Genomic DNA, 25,005 nt, shown 5'->3' on the forward strand with positions numbered 1-25,005 from the left:
AAGCTATGTTTTCTACATTTGGGAAGGGTTATTGTCATGTAGAAGAGAGTTGACAAGTATTTGTTAAGAACAGTGGGGTGTGGAGTCAAGACAGCAGGGTAAAGGCAAGGACCTACTCTATGTCAGACACCGTAGTGGAGTTGGAGCTGGTCTCCTAGAAGACTAGGTTCAGATTCCTTGTTATTGTTCAGTGGTTTTTCAGTTATGTATGGGGTTTTCTGAGCAGGAACACTGGAGTGGCTTGACTTTTGTATTCATTTTACATATGAGGAAACTGAGGCAAATAAGGTAAAGTGACTTGTCTGGGTCATATAGTGGTCTGAGGCCAGATTTGAACTCATGAAGATGAGTCTTTCTGACTCCAAGTCCTATATTCTGTGCTCTGTCCTCCCTTTTCTAAAACCCAGATTTACAAGTCAATCATATCCAGTTACAGTTAATAGCAACAATAGCCCACATCTAGAATATCTCCTTCAAAAATCCCATAAAATCAACTTACAAAGTTCGAGTGTTTTTAAATGTTGAGTTGCCTAGTGAACATCAGGTTAATGAGATTTTGTTGCTTTTCCACAAGATGTCCATGAAAATAGGGCAAAGACCCCCTGTAAAGTGACTCTTCTACAGGCCCTTTGTGGTCAAGGCAGGACTTCAGACCCCAAATCCATTGCTCTTTCTATAAAACCACATTGTTTTTTATCAGAAAAAAAATGATATAGCTAGGAGGACCCATTTGGGGTTTAACATTTTTTTTTATTTCACAAATTGTCCAAACTCCTCAAAGATAATATTTTACAGAAATTTTAGGAAAAAAACTAGAATAAAAAAAAAACAAAGTATGGCCCCTTGTTCATGCAAAGCACATACAAAAAAATTTACAATAAACTTTTGTACATAGGAAATAGTAAAAATACATCAATTTTTCATAGAAAAAAGCACATATATAAACTGCAGGTAGATGTGGCCCACAGATAATATTATTAAACACAATACAGATTTAAGAACAAGGTGAAAGTCAACAATCCAAGAAAATGATGATAAGTATTTTATTGGGGAAAAGGAGACACGAAATAACTGGATCCTATGTTTGCTTCTTCTATTATTAAACATCAATTTCTAATAACATGTATGGCCCAAGGCAAAACATGAATTTACAGATGGCCCTTGTCCAATGGGATTGTGGTTTAATTGTGGCATGCTATCAATTAAAAAGACCAGCGATTACAAATGAAAATTATTCCAGTTTCAAAAAAAATCAAACCAGGGATTTCTGGTTCTGGTCAAGTTGATTTTACATTGTTAGAAGGGAAGATATGGCTTTTATAGAGCACCAATACTTTATGTTCAAATGGTGTATACAAGACACTTAAGTATATGAAAAGGTTTTCTGATATCTACTTAATAGCAAGATGCTTGCTGGTGACATACACCCAGCTTTCACTGGACTGTTAGTCTGTTATTTACTGAAAAAAGGAATCTCATTGACTTGTACAACACAGTCATAAATATCTCATTAAAAAGTGAACAGTTCTGTCATTTCAACTCTAGACAGCCAGAGGCTGCCAAATATCCAGATACTTGGCACCTTTCATACAAAATGTAAGTGTCTAGCACTCCTCTTTGCATACAGTAAAGGCTTAATAAATGTTGAGTGGATGAATGAACACATGAACATTGGGATAATGAAGTCTTTCACATAAATGCTTATGAATAACTCCAAGCAGACACTTAATTAAGCAAAATAGGTTCCAACTAGTTTTTAGCATCTGTCTAGCTACAAGTTTAATTGCTTTCTTGCTATCTAAAGCTAAAGTCTACCTGTCTTCAAATGCTGTAGAAATCGGCATGCACAAAGGTAATTTTGCCTTATTCCCAAGGTTGATAGATCTCCCATGCTTAATTTCTTGATAATGTGTGAACCAGCTTAGATTTTTAACTTGATGCTAGTCTCAGGAAAACAAAATTAAATTTGAAACCAACAATTGGAAAAAATAACAATCTCTTTTTTTTAACCATCCTACAAAATGAATTTCTAATATGTGTATCTTTATTATGCAGTTTTGTTACAAGCTCATGAGGAACTGAGATGAAAAAAAAAACAATCCCAAGCATGACCCAAACAACACAGGGCTCTTTGGAGCCTTGGAACATTTGGAAACTACAGTTCCACAATAACAGGAAGAGAAATGATACTCATGTGTTACATTCTACGGTTGTCATAAAACCTAGGGGCAGCTTCATAACCACAAGACTGTCCCTCTCCAAATCTTGCTAACCACAGAGAAAAATGTGCACCAAAGAACAGTGCTGAACTTGAAGGGAGCCAAATCTCAGTAATATTTAAGAAAGAAAAAAATAGGTCATCCTTTTAGAAAGTAATTCATAAAAGGGGATTTTTATGCCCTAAGGATGATGTTATGTGTAAATGTGGATATAAATATATATAGAGAGAATGTGTGTATGTGTTTTCTATATACACACACACATATACATATACATATATATATATATATATACATACACACACAACTTTGGGCATGTTCTTAAACTCTATGGAACCAAGGATTAAATAAAAATTCACTTTCAAGCAAGGACACACGAACAATAAAAACCTATATTCTTGCATATCATATGGGCTAGTAAAGATTCTAGTCCATGAGTCCCCAAACTACACCAGAAATTGGGATTAAAAAAAGGTGCTATGAATGAATGTAATGAATGACAAGAACATTAATCTTATAAGTTGCTGCTTAGATAAAACCAGCACTGCTGTGTATAAAATTTCATTTGGTTATTAAAAACCAATGACCAGTTGGGGCCCATTAACTTGGAGATGTGCCAGGACAGGAGATTCATTCCCTTATTTTCTATTTCCCCCCCTCCCCCAGTCCTCTCATTTCCTATAAATTGTCTGACCAGCAAACATTAAACCCATGTTTCTTTATTATTAAGGATGGTTTTTATTATTTTACATCTTCTACCATCCAACCCTCTTGACTAAATTCTATGCGCCCATCACCTAATATACTTTCCCTCCAATCCATTCTGTAACCGAGCCTTTTCCAGTCAAAATCATTTCTTCTCCAAAGAGTTTAAAGCCCTCTTTCTCTGAACACACACACACACACACACACACACACACACACACACACACACGCACACGCACCCCAGAATAGTTTTTTTTAAAAAAAGCTCTGTTCATCTCAGGTAACCTTTTCTTCCCTACATGAATTGGCACCAGGACTTTGGTCAGTGGATCTCAGCACACCTGCCTCAGACCAAAGATAGCCTGTCTTTGAAAGCCTTGCTGGAGAATGCTGCTCCCCAATGAGATGAGGTGGTGTTCTTTCCCAAGATGATGAATGGGAAAGGAAAGGTTCAGTCAGCCTGGATGTCATATCAAAGGCCATTAAATTTTCCAACGCTCACAATTTATATAAAAAAAGACAAACGAACAAAAACAAAAATAAAAACAAAAATCATGGCACTCTTGTGAAGAAGATCCCTTCTTCCTTGGCTGTGGAAGTTTACTGTTTCACTGCAAAGATCCGGAAAGCCTTTCCATCTCGAGGGGTCCTCAAACTGCAAAATAATAGAAGGATTGGATTATTGACCCAATTCATTGCCCAGTCATTTATATAGAGCTTATTTTCAATGCACTGTGTCAGGAGAGATAGTTAGGAAAAAGAAGACATGGTTCCAAACCTGCAGGGAGTTAATTCAATAACTACAAAACAAAATAGAAAGACCATGATCAGAAGAGAGGCACAGGAATAATGTTGGTGTTTCAATAATATAGCATAACTTAATTATACTTTAACTTAATTTAAGTGTAAGATTCTCCCATAGGTTGCAAGCTCCTTGAGGACAGGAACTGTCTTTTCCCTATTTCTGTATCCCCTGGAATATGGTAAGTACTTAGAAAATGTTTATTGATTAAATGATTAAAAGTTGAACTTTTGTATCAGTGAGCAGCTTGGGATCATCAAGGATAGTCCACAATTTCCCAAATGCAATGGGACTTGCTCTCTTGTCTATGATTTAACTCTGGACACACAACTGAGTTTGTGAGTAAATGAATGAATAAATATATGTTCAAACTCAATGCAGTACATACATATATATATATATATATATATATATATATATATATATATATATATATATATATATATACACAAACTCAATCCAACTCCATATCATCGTCTAGTTATAAGACATTTTTCTGATGTGAATCAGTAAGTTAAAATGAGGGACTTTGGCTATCTGACCTCTGGAATCCTATATAATCCCAGATCTATGATCCTGTGAATGGGCACAAATATCATTGAGAAGTACAGCATCCTGATATGCCAGCAACCAGCTGTATGACTTTGGATAAATCACTTTTCAGTTCTAGGTTTCAGTAATCCAGATTTCAAAAAGGGGGGGATTAGAAATATAGAGTTTGGCAGGGGGGTCACAGAAGAGGTAGTATTTGTGGAATTTAAAATTGCCCTTGAAACTGGGTAGGATTTCTAGTTAGAGGCAGGGTCAAGGGAAAAAAAAACTTTTCAGCTACAGTAAACTTTGTGAGAAAAGTAGTGGGACACCACTGGTGGGGACCCTTGAAGAATGATTAATAATCCACTCTGGTTGGAATGAGCACATCTAGAGAGAAAAGCATGTGAGACGAAGAAGGTTGGCAAGAATGCCAGGCTAGGAAAATGAAGATGTCCCTAAAGGTTGGTTTTAATCCACAGATAGATATGAGCTATGCATAAGAAATAAGAGCAACACACACTATCAGCGCTTCATCTGGAATGGATGGACAAGATGTGTTAAAGAGGAAGAAGCTTGCAATAGAAAGCCCCTTGTGCTTTAGGACAGCAGTAGTAGTGGGATTGTTCATCTGAAACTGAAATAGTTAATAAGAAGCATGGTTCTTCAGTCAGAAGAGGCTTTAGGGGTCCTTTAGTCCTTCTTCCATCCTTCACCAATGGCCAAAAAGGTCAGAAAGATAGCATAACTTGTCTGGTGTCATACATGTAGTAAATAGGTAAGCTTAGATCTGAACCCACCCATCCCAGTTCTGAATTCATCATCCTCATCACCATACCACAGCTCATTCTGGCATGAGACTGTCTCTTTGAAAAAGGGAGCTATGGGGGCGGCTAGGTGGCGTAGTGGATAAAGCACTGGCCTTGGAGTCAGGAGTACCTGGGTTCAAATCTGGTCTCAGACACCTAATAATTACCTAGCTGTGTGGCCTTGAGCAAGCCATTTAACCCCATTTGCCTTGCAAAAAACCTTAAAAAAAAGGGAGCTACAGCAATCTATATAGGAAGACTCGTTCTGTGTTTCAATCCATAGTCCTTAGCATAACCTGTTGCTTGAGAGTTTCTGCAACAGTTAATCATTATTATTGTGAATTTTCTTTCTATTATGGAAACACAATCAACTGCTCTTTTTCGTGGGATGCTTTTTTTTGTTTTGTTTTGTTTTTGTTAGGCAATGGGGTTAAGTGACTTTCCCAAGGCCACACAGCTAGGTAATTATTAAGTGTCTGGGGCCGAATTTGAACTCAGGTCCTCCTGACTCCAGGGCCTGTGCTCTATTCACTGTGTCACCTAGCTGCACCTGTGGGATGCTTTGATTGCCACAACTGGAAAGGGGGAAAGAGGAGAGGGAGAGGGACAGAGATAGAGACAGAAAGAGAGAGAGACAGGAAGATATGGACAGAGACTTGGAGAGAGATAGACAGACAGACGAGGGGGGAAGAGAGGGAGAGAAGAGAGAAGAGAGGAGAGGAGGCGAGAAGGAAAGACAGAGACAGACAAGAGAGATTGAGAGAAACAGCTACAGAGACAGAGATAAATAGAGAGAGAGACAGACAGACAGACAGACAGGTGGAGAGAGAGAGACAGAGAGAGAGAGAGACAGAGAGAGAGAGACAGAGAGATTGAGATGGAAAGAGTGATAGAGAGATGGAGAGAGAGACTGAAGGGGAGAGGCAGGCATGCCTGGTGGAACAACTGGCAGATTGAATGCACTTTGTGAACGCTTCAGGGATTGAATCTAGGTCAGGCTCATTAAGTTATTTTCTTTTAACTTAATACTTTGATAGGACTCTACACTGAAAACAAGTCTGGTGGCCAGCAGTGAGCTGGCCCTTCTGCTGCCCCCTCTGCTTCTTTCTCCCTCAGGCTGTGGAGTTCTTGCCAGCTTCTTCCTTCACCTGGTACTTGTCACTGTCAAATCGGGGAAGGCCAGGCAGTCTGATTGACAAACAGGTCTGCAGAGGCTAGAAAGGGCTTTAATGATGGGGCACAGGAAGCAAACAAAGCATGTGGAATGGATTTGCAGTTGAATTCTGAAGAGGCAGAGGCAGTGTGGTGGAATGATATGACAGTTTTGGAAACTAAGAAACTAGAGACCTAAGAAACTAAGAAACTAGAGACCTAAGAAACTAAAGCCCCGGATTTGGAGGGACAGAATGTCAGAGCAGGAAGAGCCCACCCAGGCCATGTGGTCCAGCCCATACCTGAATAAGAAGCCCCCCTATAGCACTCCCAGTGGACTGTTAGTCTTCCCTTGATGACCTTGCCAGGAATAAGGGAAATCAGGGGCCATGAGTTTGCATCTCAGCTGTTACCTTGAACCCTTTGCCTCTCTTGGAGGCTTCATTTTGCCCACCTATATAAGAAAGGTGTTCAACTAGGTGGTCTCTAAGGTCTGTCCAGCAGAAAATCCTATCTTGCTCTCTTATTCTACCCCCAAATCTCAATTCTCTCATTCATCAAATTGGGGAGTTGGTCTAGATATCAGGGGCTTTTTAGTTTTTTTTGGTGACCTGGACTCCTTTGCCAGACTGGTAAAACTTATGAAACTCTCCCACTCAGAATCAGGTTTTTGAAAAGACATAAAATGAAATGCATAGTGTTACAAAAGAAACCTATGTTCTAAAAACACAGGTATAATTTTTTTAAAAAACCCAAACCCACACGTACACATTCATACATCATATGAAATCTATTTGCCACCTCCTTTGGGGTTGGTGGAGCCCAGGTTAAGAGCCTCTAGTCTAGCTCTAAATCCTATGAAGGTACAAGTTGCTTCCCCTCTCTAATACTCTGTAATTCTAAGAGAAAAGCTTCTTTTTGCTACTTCTACCCCTCTCCTATTTGTCTTCTCCTCCTCCCACTCCTGCTGCAGCCCAGTTTCATGCTTTTGGCTACCCTGGAAATGAACTTTTTAATACATCAGACTGGAGTACACAGAGTGATTGAAACCCAAGGTGAAGCCAAGATCCAAGACAGAGCTCTCTGACACACACTTAATCTGTGGCTAGCCCTTCGGCTTTGCTGCCAGTAAAGGAGGGGACTCTGGATGCAGCCCCTCCCCTCCAAGTTTTTCTGGAACAAGGATACTTACTACTCTGCTGACTTACTCAGAATTCTCCTTCCTCTTACCCTCTGACCCCAACTTCAGGGAGGGAAAAAACCCTCAAAGTCTGAAAAAATAAATACTCTCAACTTATCTTTCTGAAATGCCTAGGGATCTCGACCTCATTCTCCTGAGATTATCAATATGACAAATATCAAAATAGTTTAATAATATTAAATATGTAATAGCAGCACAATATTATAATTAATACTGAATAAATATTAATAAAATAGTACTATTTTAATATTCACTGGAGATACTGAGTGACTGGGTTCCCCATTGTCTGCTCTCACTTGGTAACAAAAGGGATGCAGATCTGACCATGTCACCCCCTACTCAAAATTCTCCCATGTCTTTAGGATAAAATACAGAATCTTCAGCCTGGAATTTAAGGCCTTATAGTCAGCCGCCCATCTTCCTGTCTATACTCTATACTCTTCATTTCACTTCAAATGCTCTGCTACATGTTCCCTTCCATCCCTTGACACTACATTCACACAGGTGGGGCCACAGGTCTGAGATGAATTCTACCTTTAGAAATCCAAGACTTCAAGACAAAACTAAAGCATTGCCTCGTTTTCTTAATTCCACTAACTCCTCCACTCACGCTTCTTGCAATTACTTTCCAAAGGTATTTTAGGGAGGAGCGGACACTGTCCATTGAGAGGGATCAGAAAAGGTTTCTCCATTATACAGTGACAGCAGTATTGTATGAGGATATAGCTAATTCTCAGCAACACAACTCTGAAGGATTTCTGATGAAAAATGCTATCCATCCCTAGAGAAAGAACTATCGGACTCTGAATACAGATCCAAGCATGCTTTTTTAAAACTTTATTTTTCTTGGCTTTTCTTTTTTGGGTCTGTGTTTTCTTTCACAACATGACTAATATGGAAATATGTTTTGCATGACTGAACATGTATAACCTATATCAAATTGCTTGCCTTCTCAATGAGAAAGGAGGGAAAGAATTTGGAACTCAAAATTTTAAAAAATGAATGTTAAAAATGATTTTTATGCAAAAAATCTTTTTTAAAAAAACATAAGATTTTATTAGGAAGTCTCAGATACAAAGGTGAGAAAGAGGTTCGTTTATTCTAGGCATAAGGGATAGCCTTTGTTCTGAGATGGCAGCCAGTCTAGCTAGAATATACAATGCAATAGGACTAGAAAGGTAAGCCAGGACCAGATTGTAGAGGTCTTGAAATGTTAGACTGGAGAATTTGTGGTTGATCCTGATGCAAAAAAAGAGCCACTGGATGTTTTTTAAAGATGGCTGCAAAAATTTAGAGCTAGAAAAGACTTCAGAAATAATCTGGTGGAGATTAAAAAAAAAAGAACAGGGCCATGATGGCCATATAAGTATTAAATAGGGATGTGACTCAGTCAGACCTATGCTTTTGGAAGATTATTTTGGCAGTTCTGTTGAGGATGCATTGAAAAGGGGGAGGGAGCAGAGACAAGGAGAATAACTAGGAGTCTCCTCCAATCATTCAGGCAAAAGATTATGAAGGTCTAAACTCCCATGGAGGCTAAAAGAGTGGAGAGAAGGGGATGAGGTGAAAAATGTTGTGGAGGTGGAAAATAATTGATAATTAATTTTATACCAAGAGGGAGGAGGATGGAAGAATTAAAGTTAAAGAGTTAAAGATGACTTGATAGATAGAAGGAAATTTGGAAGACTGGAGGAATAATAATAAATAGTCCTTTGGACAAATTTTGTTGCCTGTGGGACAGCTAAACAGAGACTGATCAACAGGAGTTGGTATCTCTTTAAGACTCAATTTCTGTCTCTAAAAATGGGATGAAGAGTGGTACAAGGGAGATATGGAAAAAAAGAGAAATGTAATAGATCAGGGGTCTTTAGTTTGGGGGCTAAACTTTCAAAAGAATATTATGATGACCATATTTCAATATAATTGGTTTCCTTTGCAATCCTTTGTATTTTATTTTATGCATTTAGAAATATGATTTTGAGAAGAGGTACACAGGTCTCACTAGCTTGTTGCTGAAGGACTCCAAGACACACCTAAAGTTAAGAACCCCTGAGTTGTCTGATCCTTAAGATTCAACTTTTTAAAACTTTCTTGGATTCTACCTATGATTCTAATACAATGTTACTTGAATCTCCAGGATTGGGGTGGAGGTGAAATGACCAGTTTGCTCTTCCAGCAGGGTATCATGACAAAAGAAATCAGTTCATAGGGCTTCAGGGGAAAAAGTCAATAGAGACACCGTTAGGATCATCTACTGTGCCTTTTTCAAAATGGACCTCTGCAGAATTCTACCATTCTGGGAAAAAAGGGCTGAGAAATATCTTCAGTCAGTTCCCAGATTGTGGGAATGGAGGTCCCAGGGCAGGGACTCATCCTGAAAAACTGGTATTCTGCTGCCAACATGTACACAAATTCCCTCATGAGAGACCTTTAAACCTATGTAGGTCCCAGTAAAAATAAAATTGTACTTTTTAACTTGGGGAATCTTTAAAAAAAAGACTGAAAATACATTTCAGCTAATAGTCCTAACTTTGGCTCCATTATCAAAGCAACTTCATTTTAGAAACTATTTTTCAGGGAACAATTTCTTGCAAATGTTGAACATTACTTAAAACCAACTAGGTCTCCTCCTTCCATTAGGGCTATAGAAATTCCAAAGATGGCAGAAGAATATTTTTGGCATAGTAGCAAATACACTGCATTTGGGCTCAGGGAGCCAGAGTTCATTCTCTGTCTTTGCTTTATATACTCCCTATGTGGCTCTGGAAAAGCTTTTCAATTAATTTTATTGATAATTTTTTACTAATTATATTAACTCATTTCTTCAGATTTTAGTTCTGTTCTCCATTTCTCAAACTCTATGGTGCTCAGAGAGAGACCCTAGAATCCCCTTTGTGGAAATTCATTTCCATAATGAATCTACTGGGAATGTCTTCTCCAATGGCCATAGTGGATGGGCCTTCTGGAAGCACTGATAATAATATAATAATACTTATTTTCTACTCTTATTATCATTTTGCCTGTAAGTAGCAATATATATATATATATATATATATATATATATATATATATATATATATATATATATATATATATATATATATATATATATATATATAAAGGAAATTGCCGAAGAACGAAGAACAGTGAAATTCATTTTAGTTTGTTTTAATCTTAATTGTCTTTTGGCTATAAACATTTAATTGCAAGAATTTTGTTTTCTAATGATCTATTTTTGTAAGTAAGAAAGTCAGACTCACAAAGAGTTCACAGTTGCCATTTCAGATCTAATTGGTTTTTGAGCTTTCCCAAATGCTCTATTCCTTATCTGTTATCTCTAAAATGGGGATAATGCTTGGACCTCATATTTCACAGCTAAAATTTTAAGAAATACCCCTCCCCCCAAAGCATTACAAAAACATGACCTCTTTTCATCATCTAATTCAGTCATCTCGTTTTATAGACAGGGAACTGAGACCTGGAAAGGTGGAATGATTTATCCCACAGCTGTCTTATAGCCCACCAGGGAGCAGATTTCAGGGTTCCTGACTCCCAATACAATGCTCTTTCCTCTATGCCCTATTACTATGAAAAGTAAGTATTGGGGAATGAGCACTTAAAATATTGCACCTCAGGGAAGAGAATAATTTCTTTTGGCAGCTGACTGAAGTTGTGGGGCTTTAGAAAAATTACAACACTATACATCACTAAGGGCTTTCCTCAAAACAACCCTGAGAATGAGTTAACAGAGAAATACCTTCCCCATTCAGCATAAGAGAAAACTACAGCCAAAAGACATGACATTTCAGTGGATAGAGCACCTTGCTTGGAGTCAGGAGGACCTAAATTCAAATCCACCCTCAGACACTTAATACTCACTTAGCTCTGTGCCCTTGGGCAAGCCACTGAACCCCAGAGCCTTGAAAATAAAAGACATGAAGTTTCCTGCATAAAAGTAGTAAGTCTGGTGGGTCATAGGTTCTCCAAATACAAGCCTAATATCTTTTCTAGAACACCACTTATGCTCAAGTTGAAAGAATCCGCTTTTATGGAGAGCTACATCTAAGACCCAAAGAAAGGAGAGCAAAACCACCACAGGACTTAAATGTACCTGTGATCTTATCAGTGCAATATTTCCTCCAAAATGTAGATTTTGACCTATCCATCACTTCCTGTGTCCTGTGTGACTATCATCTATGGTCTTCCATAAATTCCCAATAGAAAATCCCTCATTGAGGTGGTGCAGTGGGAAGGAAGCTAGACTTGGAGGTGGGAAGACTAGAGTTCCCATCCAGACTCAGACTTCCAAACTGGATGATCCTCTTAACTGCAATTAACCAGGGATGCCAACAGGAACAACCTCACCAGATTCTTTGTGATGATCAAATGAGATAAGGTGCTCAGTAAAGCAAATGCAAAGTACTTTCTAGTCATCAAGCTATTTAGCAACAACAACCCTCCCCGACAATAAACTGTAAATCTTTCAAGGCTGAATTCTGGGAACCTCACCCTTTCATCTCCCGCCAGGCTCCCTAGCACCAAGCTGGGAAGGTTGAGTAAAGGAGATGTTTAAATTCTCCTCCCTCCTGAGATGCTCAGCTAGGAAACTTCTGCTAACAATGTGCTACAATGTGCTGTTCTCTATCCAATCGGGCAGCATATGTAATATTCACGCAAGTAGAGGCCGGCAAAGAGAACAAAGTATAACCCACAAAACCTTGCTCCAAAACATTGTTTTCTTTTAAAGGGAAAAAAAAGAAGGACCTCCAAGAATTGATATCTGGGGTTTTCTTTTTCCACTAGACAGGAAATTCCACTTAATCAGCTGCCTCATTTCCCTCCCGTTAAGTCAATGGAATTTCCCTTCATTAAGCATTTCCAAATGAAAGTTATTATGTGAAAAAGAGAGACACACTAGTGGATGATGATAACAATAATAGCCTACAATTACATGACACATGTACTTGGCCAATGACATGGAACTGTTGGGAGAGCACTGAGCTTGGAGTTAGGACTTAAGTTCCAACCTTGTCTGAAGCTTACTATCTGGGTGATCCTGGGAAAGACATTTAACATCTCTTAGCTTCAAGTTCGTCATCTGTAAAATGGAGATGACAATGGCACCTCATAGGAATACTGCATGGACCAAATGAGAAATTTATTAAAATGCTTGCAAACACTGGAGTTCTATAGAAATGCTAGCTACTGTTGTTATTGATATTAATAATTCATACTAATGTCATATCAATATTGATTTATTTATATTGAAGGAATAATATATTGATATCATTTAGTAATTGATTCTAATTGTTCATGATATCTGATAAGAACTAATTATATTAGCTGCATTATTTAATTTTACAATCGCCACATAATCATGCATATATGATTTTTATATAATCATAAGAATTAATCATTGCTTGGTGATTATTATATTGACATTACTTACACATTATTAATATATAATAACAAAGATGATGGTAGTGGTGATGATTATGATGATGATGATGATGATGATGGCAACAGAATAGTATAGTAAACAGAGGTTGGCTCAGGATTAAAAAGACTTGGTTTTAAGATGTTCAGTCTCTGACACAAATGATCTATGTTACCACAAGCAAATTATTTAGCAAATTGACACCCCAAGAAGCTCTCAAAGTCTAAGTTACAATCAAGTTGCCAATCTGAGTAAGGGAAGGGAGCTCCGATATTCAGAATACCTTGTGGCAAATCACAGGACTGTACCAAGGAAAAAAATGACTGAACTATTGTCATCTCCATTTTACAAATGAGGAAACCGAGGCTTAAGGAGATGAACTGATTTACTCAACTTTCATGACCAGTAGTAGTAGTAGTAGTAGTAGTAATAGTAATGATACTAGTGATAGTAGTAGTGATCATTGATATAGGGTTTACTCTGTGCTAATCATTGTGCTAAACTATTTATAATTATATTTTAAAATCATCATATAATTTACACTTATATCTTTTAAAATTATCATATAATTTATAATTATCTTATCTTTTTAAATTATCATGTAATCTTCACAACATCCCTGGGAGACAGGTGCTATTATTGTATCAATTTTATAGTTGAGGAAACTAAGGCAAACAGAAGTTTCCATTTTTGAATTTGAACCCAGCTCTTCCTGACTCCAGATTCAGTGCTCTACTCATGTACTATTAACTGTTCCAAGTTGGCAGAGTTGGGACTCAAATCAAAACAGGAGTTTCCCAGACTATTCTATTTTTCCCTATACCACATGGCACAGACCCAATGGATAGCAGTGGCTCTCATTACCAGCTAGCCCAATGTGATGAATTTAAACACAAGAACTGAGACTCTAGCCCTCCTAGCTCTGCAAAATACCACCTCTGTGACCTTAGGGATGTCATTTAACCTTGTGAGTCTCTTATCTAAAAATGACTAGATGACCCCTAAGGTCCCTGCCAGGTCTTAAGTCCTGAATTCATTTCTCATATGTTTAAAGGCACAGAAATGAGCCTAAAAGAGCCTAAAAGTCCAGTCTATAGTTTGTTATAATCTACTTCAAAGCTAGCTTCCAGTGAAGATTCAAACATGGATGGAGTAAAATACTTTGCTGGAACAAAGTCTCAGGAAGTTTCTGGTGTTAGGAGTACATCTGGCTCAATGAGAAACAGAGGACCAGGAGAATCAGACTACCCTGAAGTAAACATCCGTTCAATCTCTTGGACCCAGCTCCCATTTCCAGGCTGGTTCAGTCAGGTGGCACCCTGTGAATGTTCTATGACAATGAAGAACACGCCTACCTTTCAGACTGCACCCCATTTCTGAGTGAGCCAACATAAATCTTCTTTTTATCCACAGGCATCACATCCACGTAACCCCCGGTTTCATCTTGGATGACTCCAGCATGTACTGCAGTCCTGCAGATACTCGAAGTCTGGAAGGACACATGAAATTAATTCAGGGATATGAAATTTCTCAAAAAAAGGCAAATACAAAATTTCAAATTCAATCTCATAGATTCTGCCCTGTCCTTACTGGGAACCCAATAATTCCTTGTTGACCCAATGGCTTCTGTATCAGTTAAAGTTTAAAATACCCACCCCAAGGGGACAGCTAGGTGGCAAAATGGATAGAACACTGACCCTGGAGTCAGGAAGACCTGAGTTCAAGTCTGACCTCAGATACTTAATAATTGCCCAACTGTGTGACCTTGGGCAAGTCACTTAATCCCATTGCCTTAAATAAAGAAAAAATTTTTTAAAAAATACCCTCCCCAGGTGTTTACATTGACCTGTGGTAGAGCATTCCAAGCTCATATTGATTTGATCAACCACAGCTGGAAACACTGTGACTTGATTCCAACTTAGTGATGTCATTTTGATCTTTGATAATGAAGGACAAAAATCAAGCAACTTCTGTATCAGTGATTTCATCACCATCATCAACCTTTTGGATTGGAAGATGCCCTGGATAATATATCAGGAAACCTGGACTCTGGTAACAGTCCTGGAGAGTAGAGCGAGCCCTAAACTATGACTGGATAACCTGGGTTCAAATCCCAGCCCTATTACTTAGAAATTGTGTGCTAGAGACCTTACTTGGAATCACAAATTTAGAGCTGAGTTGACCCCCCCCTTTCATTTTACAGATAAGGAAACTGAGGACCCAAGATGGGAAGTGGTTTACCCAAGACTAAAGATGTAGACAAAGTCACAATTTGAATAACTCAGCATTCTTTCTACTATATCACCTTCTCCCTTTCTTAAGGTCTCAGTTCTCTCAACTCATAAAAAAAGAGGTTTAAATGTAATTGGTCTTTTCCAGGCATAATATTTTTCAGCTTGCCTTCTCAAAGCCTTAGCTTCCTCAATGATTAAATAGGAATAATACCCTATTGTAGGTTTTCAATGAAGATAAAATGAGAGAATAGCAGGAGATTTGTAAATTATATTATTATTATTATTAAGTAAATTTATTTAAACAAAGGTCAAGCAAATCTCTCTTAGGCATTCATTATATACAAAGGATATAGGCCCCTTCTAGCCTTAAAAGCCCCACATTCTCTGTTTCTGCTGTTTTCTAGAGCAGTGGTTGTGAAAATGAGGGCTGGGGAATCTAGGGGGAAACTCAGAAATTTCTTAGAAATGACTAGCAGAATGTCAACAAAAGCCTTTGCCTAATCCTTGGATGTGGAATGAGCCCTGAATTAGTAAGCAAGCACAGTCAATGATGCACTTCTCCATATAGATCTAGATACAATATAAGATATCTTTTCAGTTCTGAAACATGAAACTTAAGCAGCAAAATAGAGTGAACTTGGAGCCTTCAAAGGGCCACATTATGAAGGGTTAAATTAAGATTTCCTTTTTTTAACAGTATTTAATTTTTTCCTAATTACATATAAAAAATTTTTAACATACATTTAAAAATGTTTTTTGAATTACAAAATCTCTTCCTTCCTTTCCTCCCCCTTTATTGAGAAGATAAGCAATTTATAAATCAAGATCTTCAAAAATAGGAAGACATAGTCAATTTGAATGCTCTCAATTAAAGGATGACTATTAATAACATTTGAATGAGAAGAAAAACTATTAATAATTTTATCCTTATGTCATTTAAAAAATTTGTATGCTTTTCAATGACGGTATAGTAACATATGCTTAAACTTATAAATAAATATGCATATATTAGCGTATAAATAAATATACAAGAATATTAGCATATCTAATTTAGCATTTGATTACTGATCAGGGGTACATTTGGAGATCACATTGCTAGATATTGCCCCATCTGGGTTAAGCGACATGTTGTTCTCCTCCCAAATAATCATTATACATCTTTTCTCAAACATAAGGCATCCAAGGGTTTCAAGATAATAGATTTATGACCTAAAAGTTCTTAGATTAAGCTTTCCAGTACTGCCATAATTCATACAAGAGAAAACAGATCCAAACAAGGTCAGAACTGTGCATTTGCTAATCTCCCCACAACTCCTCTTTCTCCTTATTTTATAGGAGCTCATAGTCTATGTTGACCTCTGGCATGAGTCTGCCATGTTGTCTAACATAACCATCCATTTATGGGCTGAACAGTTTCATTTATCTGGAAACTCATAGGAAAACATATTTTAGTAGTGTTTCTACATTTCTAATTGGCAATAAACACATAATCTCTCAAACTCAGCTTGTCTACCTTATTAGGAAGTAGCAAGAGGAGAGGTCTCTATGAGGAAAGAGCATTGTAGTCAGTTGACCTGGGTTTGGATACAAATACTTGTTAACCGGGTGACAAGTTTGAACAATCCATGTCAACCAAAAGGTTGACCCAGGTACTTATGTTAATGGGTAGCTTTCAGAAGCTATTTATGTCTGGACATACTTTGTCTAGGTATTTCAACAAAGTGTTTGGAATTAACAATCACCAGGGGAGTATCCCAACACTCCCTTGCTGTGCCCCATTCCTCTGGCAAAGAATGACAGTGTAATAAATGGAAAGAGCCTGAGAACCATTAACAGAAATAATCCTGTCTTGACCATTCTATTATCCATCTGATAGTTTGCTTCTTTAATTGATGGCTGCTCTGTCTGGCAGTCAATCAATAGTGTCTACTATGGACCAACCATTATACTTAAGTATTTTACGATTATTATCTCATTTGATTGTTAAAACAACTCTAGGAGGTAGGTTCTACAATTAATCCATTTTACAGGTGAGGAAACTGAGGCAGAGAGATGGAGTGATTTGTTCAGGGAAAAGTGATTATTCAGAGTTAATGTATCAAACTTTCTGAGTTTCAAAAGTTGTTTAGGCAGCCTCCCTGTCCTTCTTACGTCGATCCTGGGAGGTTTCCCTGGTCTCAAATGTATTTACTCCTTGGGTTTTGCTGTACTCTTGGTTTGGCAGCTCTTAACAGCCCCTATTGCCAATTTGATTTTGCCTCTTATGATCAACACTGCAAGAGAACGTTTTGTCTGGAAGGCTTACTTCACAAAGACCTTTGAAGGCAATGGGAAATCTATAAATCTAAGAAGTTAATGTGTGAAATTAAGCTGTCCTCAAGGGATTTCTCAAAATATTCATTTAAAGTTAGTTTTTCCAGACCCCCATTCCTGATTCCAATGCTGCAATATACCTCGAAGCCTGGATTCTCCCTCCCTCTCTCCCTCCTTTCTTTCTTTCCATTCCTGCTGTCAGAGAAGCCGGATGGATAATCACTCCCTCCTCCTTCCAAACAAAAAATCCTCTCTGGGAACAGGCTGTTATTGTACTGAGTGCACAATAAAGTGCTTCATCACAAAGAACTGGCTTCCTGCCCACACTTCTATCATTTTTTCTTCAAGATGGAAGATTTCTATTGAGAGATAGATAGCTAGGCTCCCACCAGCTAGGAAACAGATTCCCTCTTCTCTTTGAATAAGATGAGTAGAATTGGTGTAAAGGATAGAGCTCAGGGGATTGGTTCAGGGAGATCTGGGCTTGAGACCTATGCCAGATACTTCCTGTCTCAGTTTCCTCATATGTAAAATGGGAATAATAGTAGTTATCTCACAGGGCTGTTATAAGGATTTCACATGTACCATACTTTTCAAACCTTTTAACTAGTATAACTTACAGGCAAATGTCTTTTCCAACTTAAATCCTCAGTGTATGACAGCACAGTGATGAACACATGTTGACTGATTAATTGCTTTTAACCATGTGCTAACATCTTCATTAACAACCAAAACAACAGATTCAGGTCCAACTCAAAGAGATAGTATCACAAAATCTCAGAACTGGAATATATCTCCAAGGTCATCTATTCTAATCTATAACTGAACAGGAATCCCTTCTACCAAATCTCCGATGAGAGATGGTCAATCTTGATCGCCATTGTAGGGGAGCCACTAACCACTTGAAGCAGACTGGGCTTCTTTGGAAAGCCTGTGCCTCTTGGGCATAGCCCTGACTGTAAAGAGGAGCTTCCTAATATAGAGTCTAAATCTGCTTTTCTACAACTTCCCCCCATTATTGCCATTTCTTCTTTTGGAGAAATCAGGTCTAACTTAGGTCCCATGTGGCTGCCCTTCTTCCTAACACTTGAAGACAATTATCACATCTCCTTATGATTAAATGATGATCTAAAAGTTACTTTCAGATACGTGTTGACTAGAATGGGTAATTCTGATCATTGCAATTTTGTGTGGACTTAGAAAAGGACTAGGATGGGGGTCAAGAGTCTTAGGTTCTTGTCCCTAGTTTATCACTAACTTAGCTGAGTGAACTTTAACTTCCCTCCTGACCTCACTTGCTTCATATGTAAGAGGATAGGGTAGGGCTAAATGGTATAGTGGGTAGAGCATGAAGACAGGAAGATTAATCTTTTAAAAATCAAATCCAGCCTCAGACACTTATTGTCTGGGCAAGTCACATAACCTGGTTGGTCTCCTCATGTGGAAAATGAGCTGGAGAAGGAAATAGTAAACCACTCACAGATCTTTGCCAAGAAACCCAAATGGGGTCATGAAGAGTCAGACATGACTGAACAATGGTAACAACAAAAAGGACTAGATGATCTCTAGGGTTCTTTTTCTTCTAATAGTCTATCATTTCTGGAATTGCAAAGATATCTGTTCTTATTTACAAGACTGGTCTAACATTTTTGTGTCTCCATAAGTTCAATGCTTAGTTCATATTCCCAGAATTACTCCATTAGGAATCATCAGAGGGGTGTCCTTATACCAGTGATAAAAATCTAAGTTATTGCAAACTCCCATCTACTGGAAATTCCTCCAATTGGCAATGAACTACTGAGGTTTGCCAAGAGATGAACTGCTTTTCATTTCACGCCCACGGAGGTGTTCTCTTGCCCTCCCATTCCCTGAGGGTTCCTGAACACTGATGAATTGTGAGTTTTCCCTCTTCACAGCCAGTCCCATCATGATGATTCAACATCACACCCATCCGCACATCTTCCCCTCTTAGGGGATGGCACCATTCATGGTCCACACTGATACCCTGGGGTTGGGTAAAGTGTTCCCTTCCTCTTTCTCCCTTCCTTCCGTCCACACCCTTCCTCTTGCAAGGCCTTGTAAAAGGTACAGGTTGTGCTCTGCATCTGACTCAACAACAATGTCTAAATATGTGGTCATTCCCAAAAGTACTCATGCTACAGAATCTTAGTATGGGAAGGGATTTAGGTCTTTAACCCAATACTTGGAATGTAGGTAGATAAATTCCTATCTATCCTTTACTTTAAAATTGGCAAATAATGAAGACAACCCAACATTACTTACTATACAATCAAGCTTTTCTCAGTTCTGTTAAGTCTGTGAGTCAAGCGTCAACTGAAATCCCTCTTGGCACAAGGTAATCTATTTTCCTCTCTTGTTGTCTTTGGTGAATACAAGAACTTTCCTTTATCTAGTAAAGAACCCTCTATTCACTAAGTTATCAAAAAAATCTAGAATGTCCAAAGGATACTGAAACAGTCCTGAGAAGTAGCTTGATGATGCAAGGGATAGGGCAGTAGAACAGGCTCAACAAGGTCTGAGTTTGAATCCTAACATCCTAACTCAGATATCTACTAACTGGATGACTTGGGAAAGTCACTTAACCATGGTCTTCCTCAGCTTCCTCCTCTGGAATAATATGGGTCTAAAAATAACACCTACCACCCAGGGTTATTTGGAGGATAAAATGAGATGCAAAGTTCTTTGCAAACCTTAAAATATTTTTAAATGCTATTTATTATAATTAAACAGCTAATTTTTATATACTTTTTTAAAAATTATATTATGCTTGGCCTCTTCACCTGACTTCCAAATATCAGATTTATAATAATGTGATCTCCCTTATACACAAAACACACATAAACACATGCACACACACACACACACACACACACACACACACTACAAAGAAGTCCATAAATCCAATCAAGAGTTATTTTTGTTTGCATCATGCCATGTCACTGCATAGACTTGTTTTCTCTAAAATAATGTAGATAATATCTAGAGTGCTTCAGGTTTTGCTAAATGCAAAGATGGGATCTAGTTTGAGATTCACAACAACCTGTGAAGCAGGGATGACAGGTGTCATACTCATTTCATAGATAATGCAATGGAGGTTCTGAAAAGGATAGCAGGAAAAGACCGAGAGAGGAGTCAAAGTCAAGCCTTCTAGACTTCAAGTTCAGTACTCTTTCCATTGAGCCATTCTACTCTTTTTTTAGGGGTTTTTTTTTGCAAGGCAAATGGGGTTAAGTGTCTTGCCCAAGGCCACACAGCTAGGTAATTATTAAGTGTCTGAGGTCAGACTTGAACTCAGGTACTCCTGACTCCAGGGTTGGTGCTCTATCCACTGCACCACCTAGCCTCCCTGAGCCATTCTACTCTTAATCAGGGTCTGTGGGTCTAGTGTAGACCTAGCCCAAGTCTGGCCATGGCTATTTCTATCTGCAATTTCACTGGGGTTGAGACCTTGACCAAAGCCTTATGAGACCCATCAATCAGTTTAGAACTGAGTTTCCTTCAAGGCTCAATTGAATTAAGTACTGCTTTAGTAGCTAATAACTTGCCCTCTTCCAATTACTTTACAGGAAGAAAATGCTTCTAATCATCCATAAGGCATGGAGTTGTGAATATATATATATATATATATATATATATATATATGTATGTATAAATATAACACACACACACACACACACACACACACACACACACATATATATATATCCAGTGTTTTAGAACTAGATGGGACCTTGGAAATCAAAAAGTCCAATTGTCTCTTTTGCAAAGGGGAAGAAATCCAGAGAAGGCAGTGACTTAGTCAAAGCCATATATCTGCTTAGTGAAAAGCAAAGCTAGGGCTTAAAGGCAGATCTCTCAATTTGGCTGCCCTCCAAACTGTGGATATAGTTGGAAGGAGCCTTTTTGATGGGACTGGGACATTCTGGAGGTTTCATTTGATAAAAATTAGTATTAAAATTTCTTCTTAGGTTAAAGGAACTATGCTACTCTTTGATCCAGCAATACTACTACTAGGTCTATATCGCAAAGATCAAAAAGTGGGGGTGGGGGGGGGGCAAAGGATTCACCTGTACAAAAATATTTATAGCAGTTCGTTTTGTGGTGGCAAAGAATTGAAAATTGAGGGAATGCCCATCAATTGGGGAATAACTGAACAAACTGTAGTATCTGAATATTATGGAACACAATTGTTCTATAAGAAATCATGAGGGCCAGGACGTCAGAATGGCCTGGAAAGACTTGTGTGAACTGATTGAAAGTGAAGTGAGTAGAACCAGAACAACATCATACACACTACTAGCAACATTGGGTTATGTTCAACTATGATGAACTTGATCATTTCAGCAATACAATAATAAAAGTTAATTCTAAAAGACTTGTAATGGAAAATACCATCCATATCCAAAGAAGGAACTGTGGAGTTTTAAATACAGATCAAAGTTTATTATCTTCAATTTTTAAAAATTATATTAGGTATTATTTTTTTCTCTCTAATACTTTTTTGGTTTTGATTTGATTCTTCTTTCACAACATGATTAATATGGATCTATGCTTAGCATGGTTGTACATATTTATATATTATATGTGTATATATATATATATATATATATGGCCTATATTAGATAGCTTTCTGTCGGGGGAGGGAGAAAAATGTTGACAACTGCCACTGCATGTAGTTGGAAAAATAAATAATTAAAAAAATTTTTTTCTTCCTCGAATTTCAAAACTCTTTTGTCTCTCTGTCTCTCTCTTTCTTGCTCTTTCTCTCTCTCTCTCTGTTTCTCTGTGTCTGTCTGTCTGTCTTTGTCTCTGTCTCTGTCTGTCTGTCTTTCTCTGTGTGTCTCTCTCTCTCTCTCTCTCTCTCTCCTCCAGATCAGAAGTTAAGGGAGCAATCTCATACCATTCTGTGACACCTTGGCATTACTCCTAGTCTGTATATGTACAAAATGTATGTTTAGTATGTTTATTTTCTATTTTTAAATTATCTGACAGTTCCCTAAGCCCAGCTAATAATAACAATAGTAATGTTAGCTATTACTTTTTATAAAAATATTATATTTAAAGCACTTTGTAATCTTATGCTCATGCTACCCGAGGGAACTGGGCAAGCGCTATTAATATTCCCATTTTACAGATGAGGAAGCTGAGGTAGATATCAGTTAAGTGACTTTTCCAGGTTCACACAACTAGCAAGTATCTGCAGGCAGATGTGAATTCAGGTCTTCCTAAACTCAGGTCCAGCTCTAGCCCCTGTGTCATTGAGCTGCTTTAAAACTGACCCTGCTTCTTTAATCCAATCACTTTAGTGCTAGAGTGTATAGGCCATTTCTTCCTTCATCATGTTTTCCTTCAGATTTACCCTTGAGAAATCCCAGAATCCAAGGCAGCTGCTGAAGGGCTTTCAGCAGAGCTTCCCAAAGTTCCTTGCCCTACAGTAATTCTCCAGATTTCAATGAGACCTTGGAGTGACTTTAAGTCCCTCAGGAAAAGCAGCCACCTGCACTAATCAAAACCCTAGAAACCATGGACGTTAACAGAATTAGATGAAGACAAAGGAACTAGGCTGCAAATGAGACCTTGTATTATGCAAGCATCTCTTTCTCTTTGAGAGAGCATCCGAGTCAAAAAATCCCAGCTCAGGAGGTCCTGCTCTCTCCCAACTGGTATGAAACACCCTGTGAAATCACACCTCTTCCTAGATGTGCTGGAAGGAATACTCAGTTTGGAGTCAGAACTAGAGTTCAAATCCTTCTTACTAGCAAGGAGACCTTGGGCAAGTCCCTTTACTCTGTGAGTCTCAACTTCCTCATCTGTAAAAATCTAGGTTGGAATTAGGCTTAAGTTAAGTTAACAATCTTAACTTGGGGTCTGTGAATTGTTTTTTGAAAAAATATTTTGGGAACTGTGTTTCAAGTAATTGGCTTCCTTTGTATTTTATTTTATGCATTTAAAAACATTATTCTGGGAAGGGGTCCATAGACTTCACCAGACTGCCAAAGACACCAGAAAGTTTAAGAATCCCTGGACTCTAGATTTGCCCAGCTCTAGATCGGAGGTCTTTTTTGCTCTAGCGCCAGGCCAGATTATAAGTCAAATTCTACTCCCTGAAATGTCCCAAACCAGAGACAGGAACGTGCTTCCTCTAATAAACACAGACACTATAAATCAGAGGGTGAGGGGTTGCACAACTTTCCCTATGCCTAACTGTGGGGCTGCTTTGTTATATGGCTCTGCTCCCTTCCTGGAGCCATGGAGGGGAGGGGTAGCCCAGATCCACAAAGCTACCAGAGATTAAACCACCTGCCTGGCTCTTTCCACTTTCCTGCCTGCAAGAAAAAACGTTGGACTCATTCCTCAGTCCACTGAAAGTCTGTTTGCTCTGTCACTGCTCCAGGGAGCTGGGGTTTAATCACAAATTCAAAGAGCTTTTCAATCTCTTCCCTCCCTTTCCTGTTCTACTAAGGTCAAAATGATTTTCATTCATCTTCTCCTTAACTTAGAACTTCTCTGATGGCCCAAGTCCAGATTTTTCAGCCTTCTACCTCTTCCATCTTTAGAAAACAAAGAAATACAAATCAAATGTATGGACTGAGCCTCCCTAAATGTATAGACCAGTCCACTGAGGCTCCACAACCAGAGCTGAAAAGACAACAGGTCCACTGAGGCAGTTCGATATCATGGGGAAAGAAAAGGCTAGATATCAAGTCAAGAAATTTGGAAAGAGCACTGACTTTGCAGGCAAAGGTTGAATCATTTTTCAGTTGCATTGGACTCTTTGGGATCCCATTTTTGGGTTTTCCCAGCAAAGATACTTAGATACTAGAAATTTTCTTCTCCAACTCAATTTTACATATGGGGAAACTGAGGCAAACAAGGTGAAGTGACTTGCCCAGGGTTACACTACTAGTGTCTTAAGTTAAATTTTGGATTTAGGAAGAGGAGTCTTGCAGTCAGGCCCACTATTCTATCCATTGTGCCACCTAAGCTGACCCCAAACTCTTCATGACTCTATTTGGGCTTCTCTTGGCAGAGATACTGGAATAGTTTGCCATTTCCTTCTTCAGCTCATTTGACAGATCAAGGAACTGAGGCAAACAGGGTGAAGTGACTTGCCTGGGTCACATAGTTAAGAATTATTTGGGGCTGGATTTGAGCTCAGATCTTCCTGAATGCAGGCCTGGTACTCTTATGTGTTTTGGTGTCCTCTGACTGCCCCTACTGCAGTCAGAGAATTTGGGTACAAATCCTAGCTCTTGTAAATCATGTTCTGAGTCACTCATCCTTTTCAAAGCTCAGTTTTCAAAATAAGTTAGGAATAAATATTGATGCCTCTTTGGTCCTTTCCAACTTTAGACAAACAATCCTATAACCAGAGTTTAATTCACAACTTGGCCACTTAACTGATGTATGACCTTATTTGAATAATATTCTCTTGCTGAACATCAGTTTCCTCACTTGAAAAAACTTGTTCTACCCATCTTCAGTGATGTTGTTAAAAAAAAGAGTCAGAATGATGTATTTGGAGCATTGTATAGACCATAAATCACTATATAAAGCTAAACTATGGGGGGGGGTGATCTA

At 38.3% G+C, this 25,005-nt stretch overlaps 1 protein-coding gene across 1 annotated transcript in view; it reads right to left on the minus strand.

The window, feature by feature from the left end:
• Positions 1–711: 711 nt before the first annotated feature.
• CRISPLD2 (cysteine rich secretory protein LCCL domain containing 2) overlaps positions 712–25,005 on the minus strand; it is an 86,812-nt gene continuing 62,518 nt past the window's right edge. Inside the window, exons 14-15 of the mRNA XM_074201905.1 lie at positions 14,212–14,345; positions 712–3,579 (exon numbers count right to left, since the gene is read on the minus strand). Of these exons, the coding sequence (XP_074058006.1) occupies positions 3,525–3,579; positions 14,212–14,345 (189 nt within the window). The 3' untranslated portion in view covers positions 712–3,524. The remainder of the gene's footprint in view (positions 3,580–14,211; positions 14,346–25,005) is intronic.

The sequence above is a fragment of the Macrotis lagotis genome, chromosome 1 (assembly GCF_037893015.1).
Source record: "Macrotis lagotis isolate mMagLag1 chromosome 1, bilby.v1.9.chrom.fasta, whole genome shotgun sequence".
Taxonomy (NCBI): Eukaryota; Metazoa; Chordata; class Mammalia; order Peramelemorphia; family Peramelidae; genus Macrotis; species Macrotis lagotis.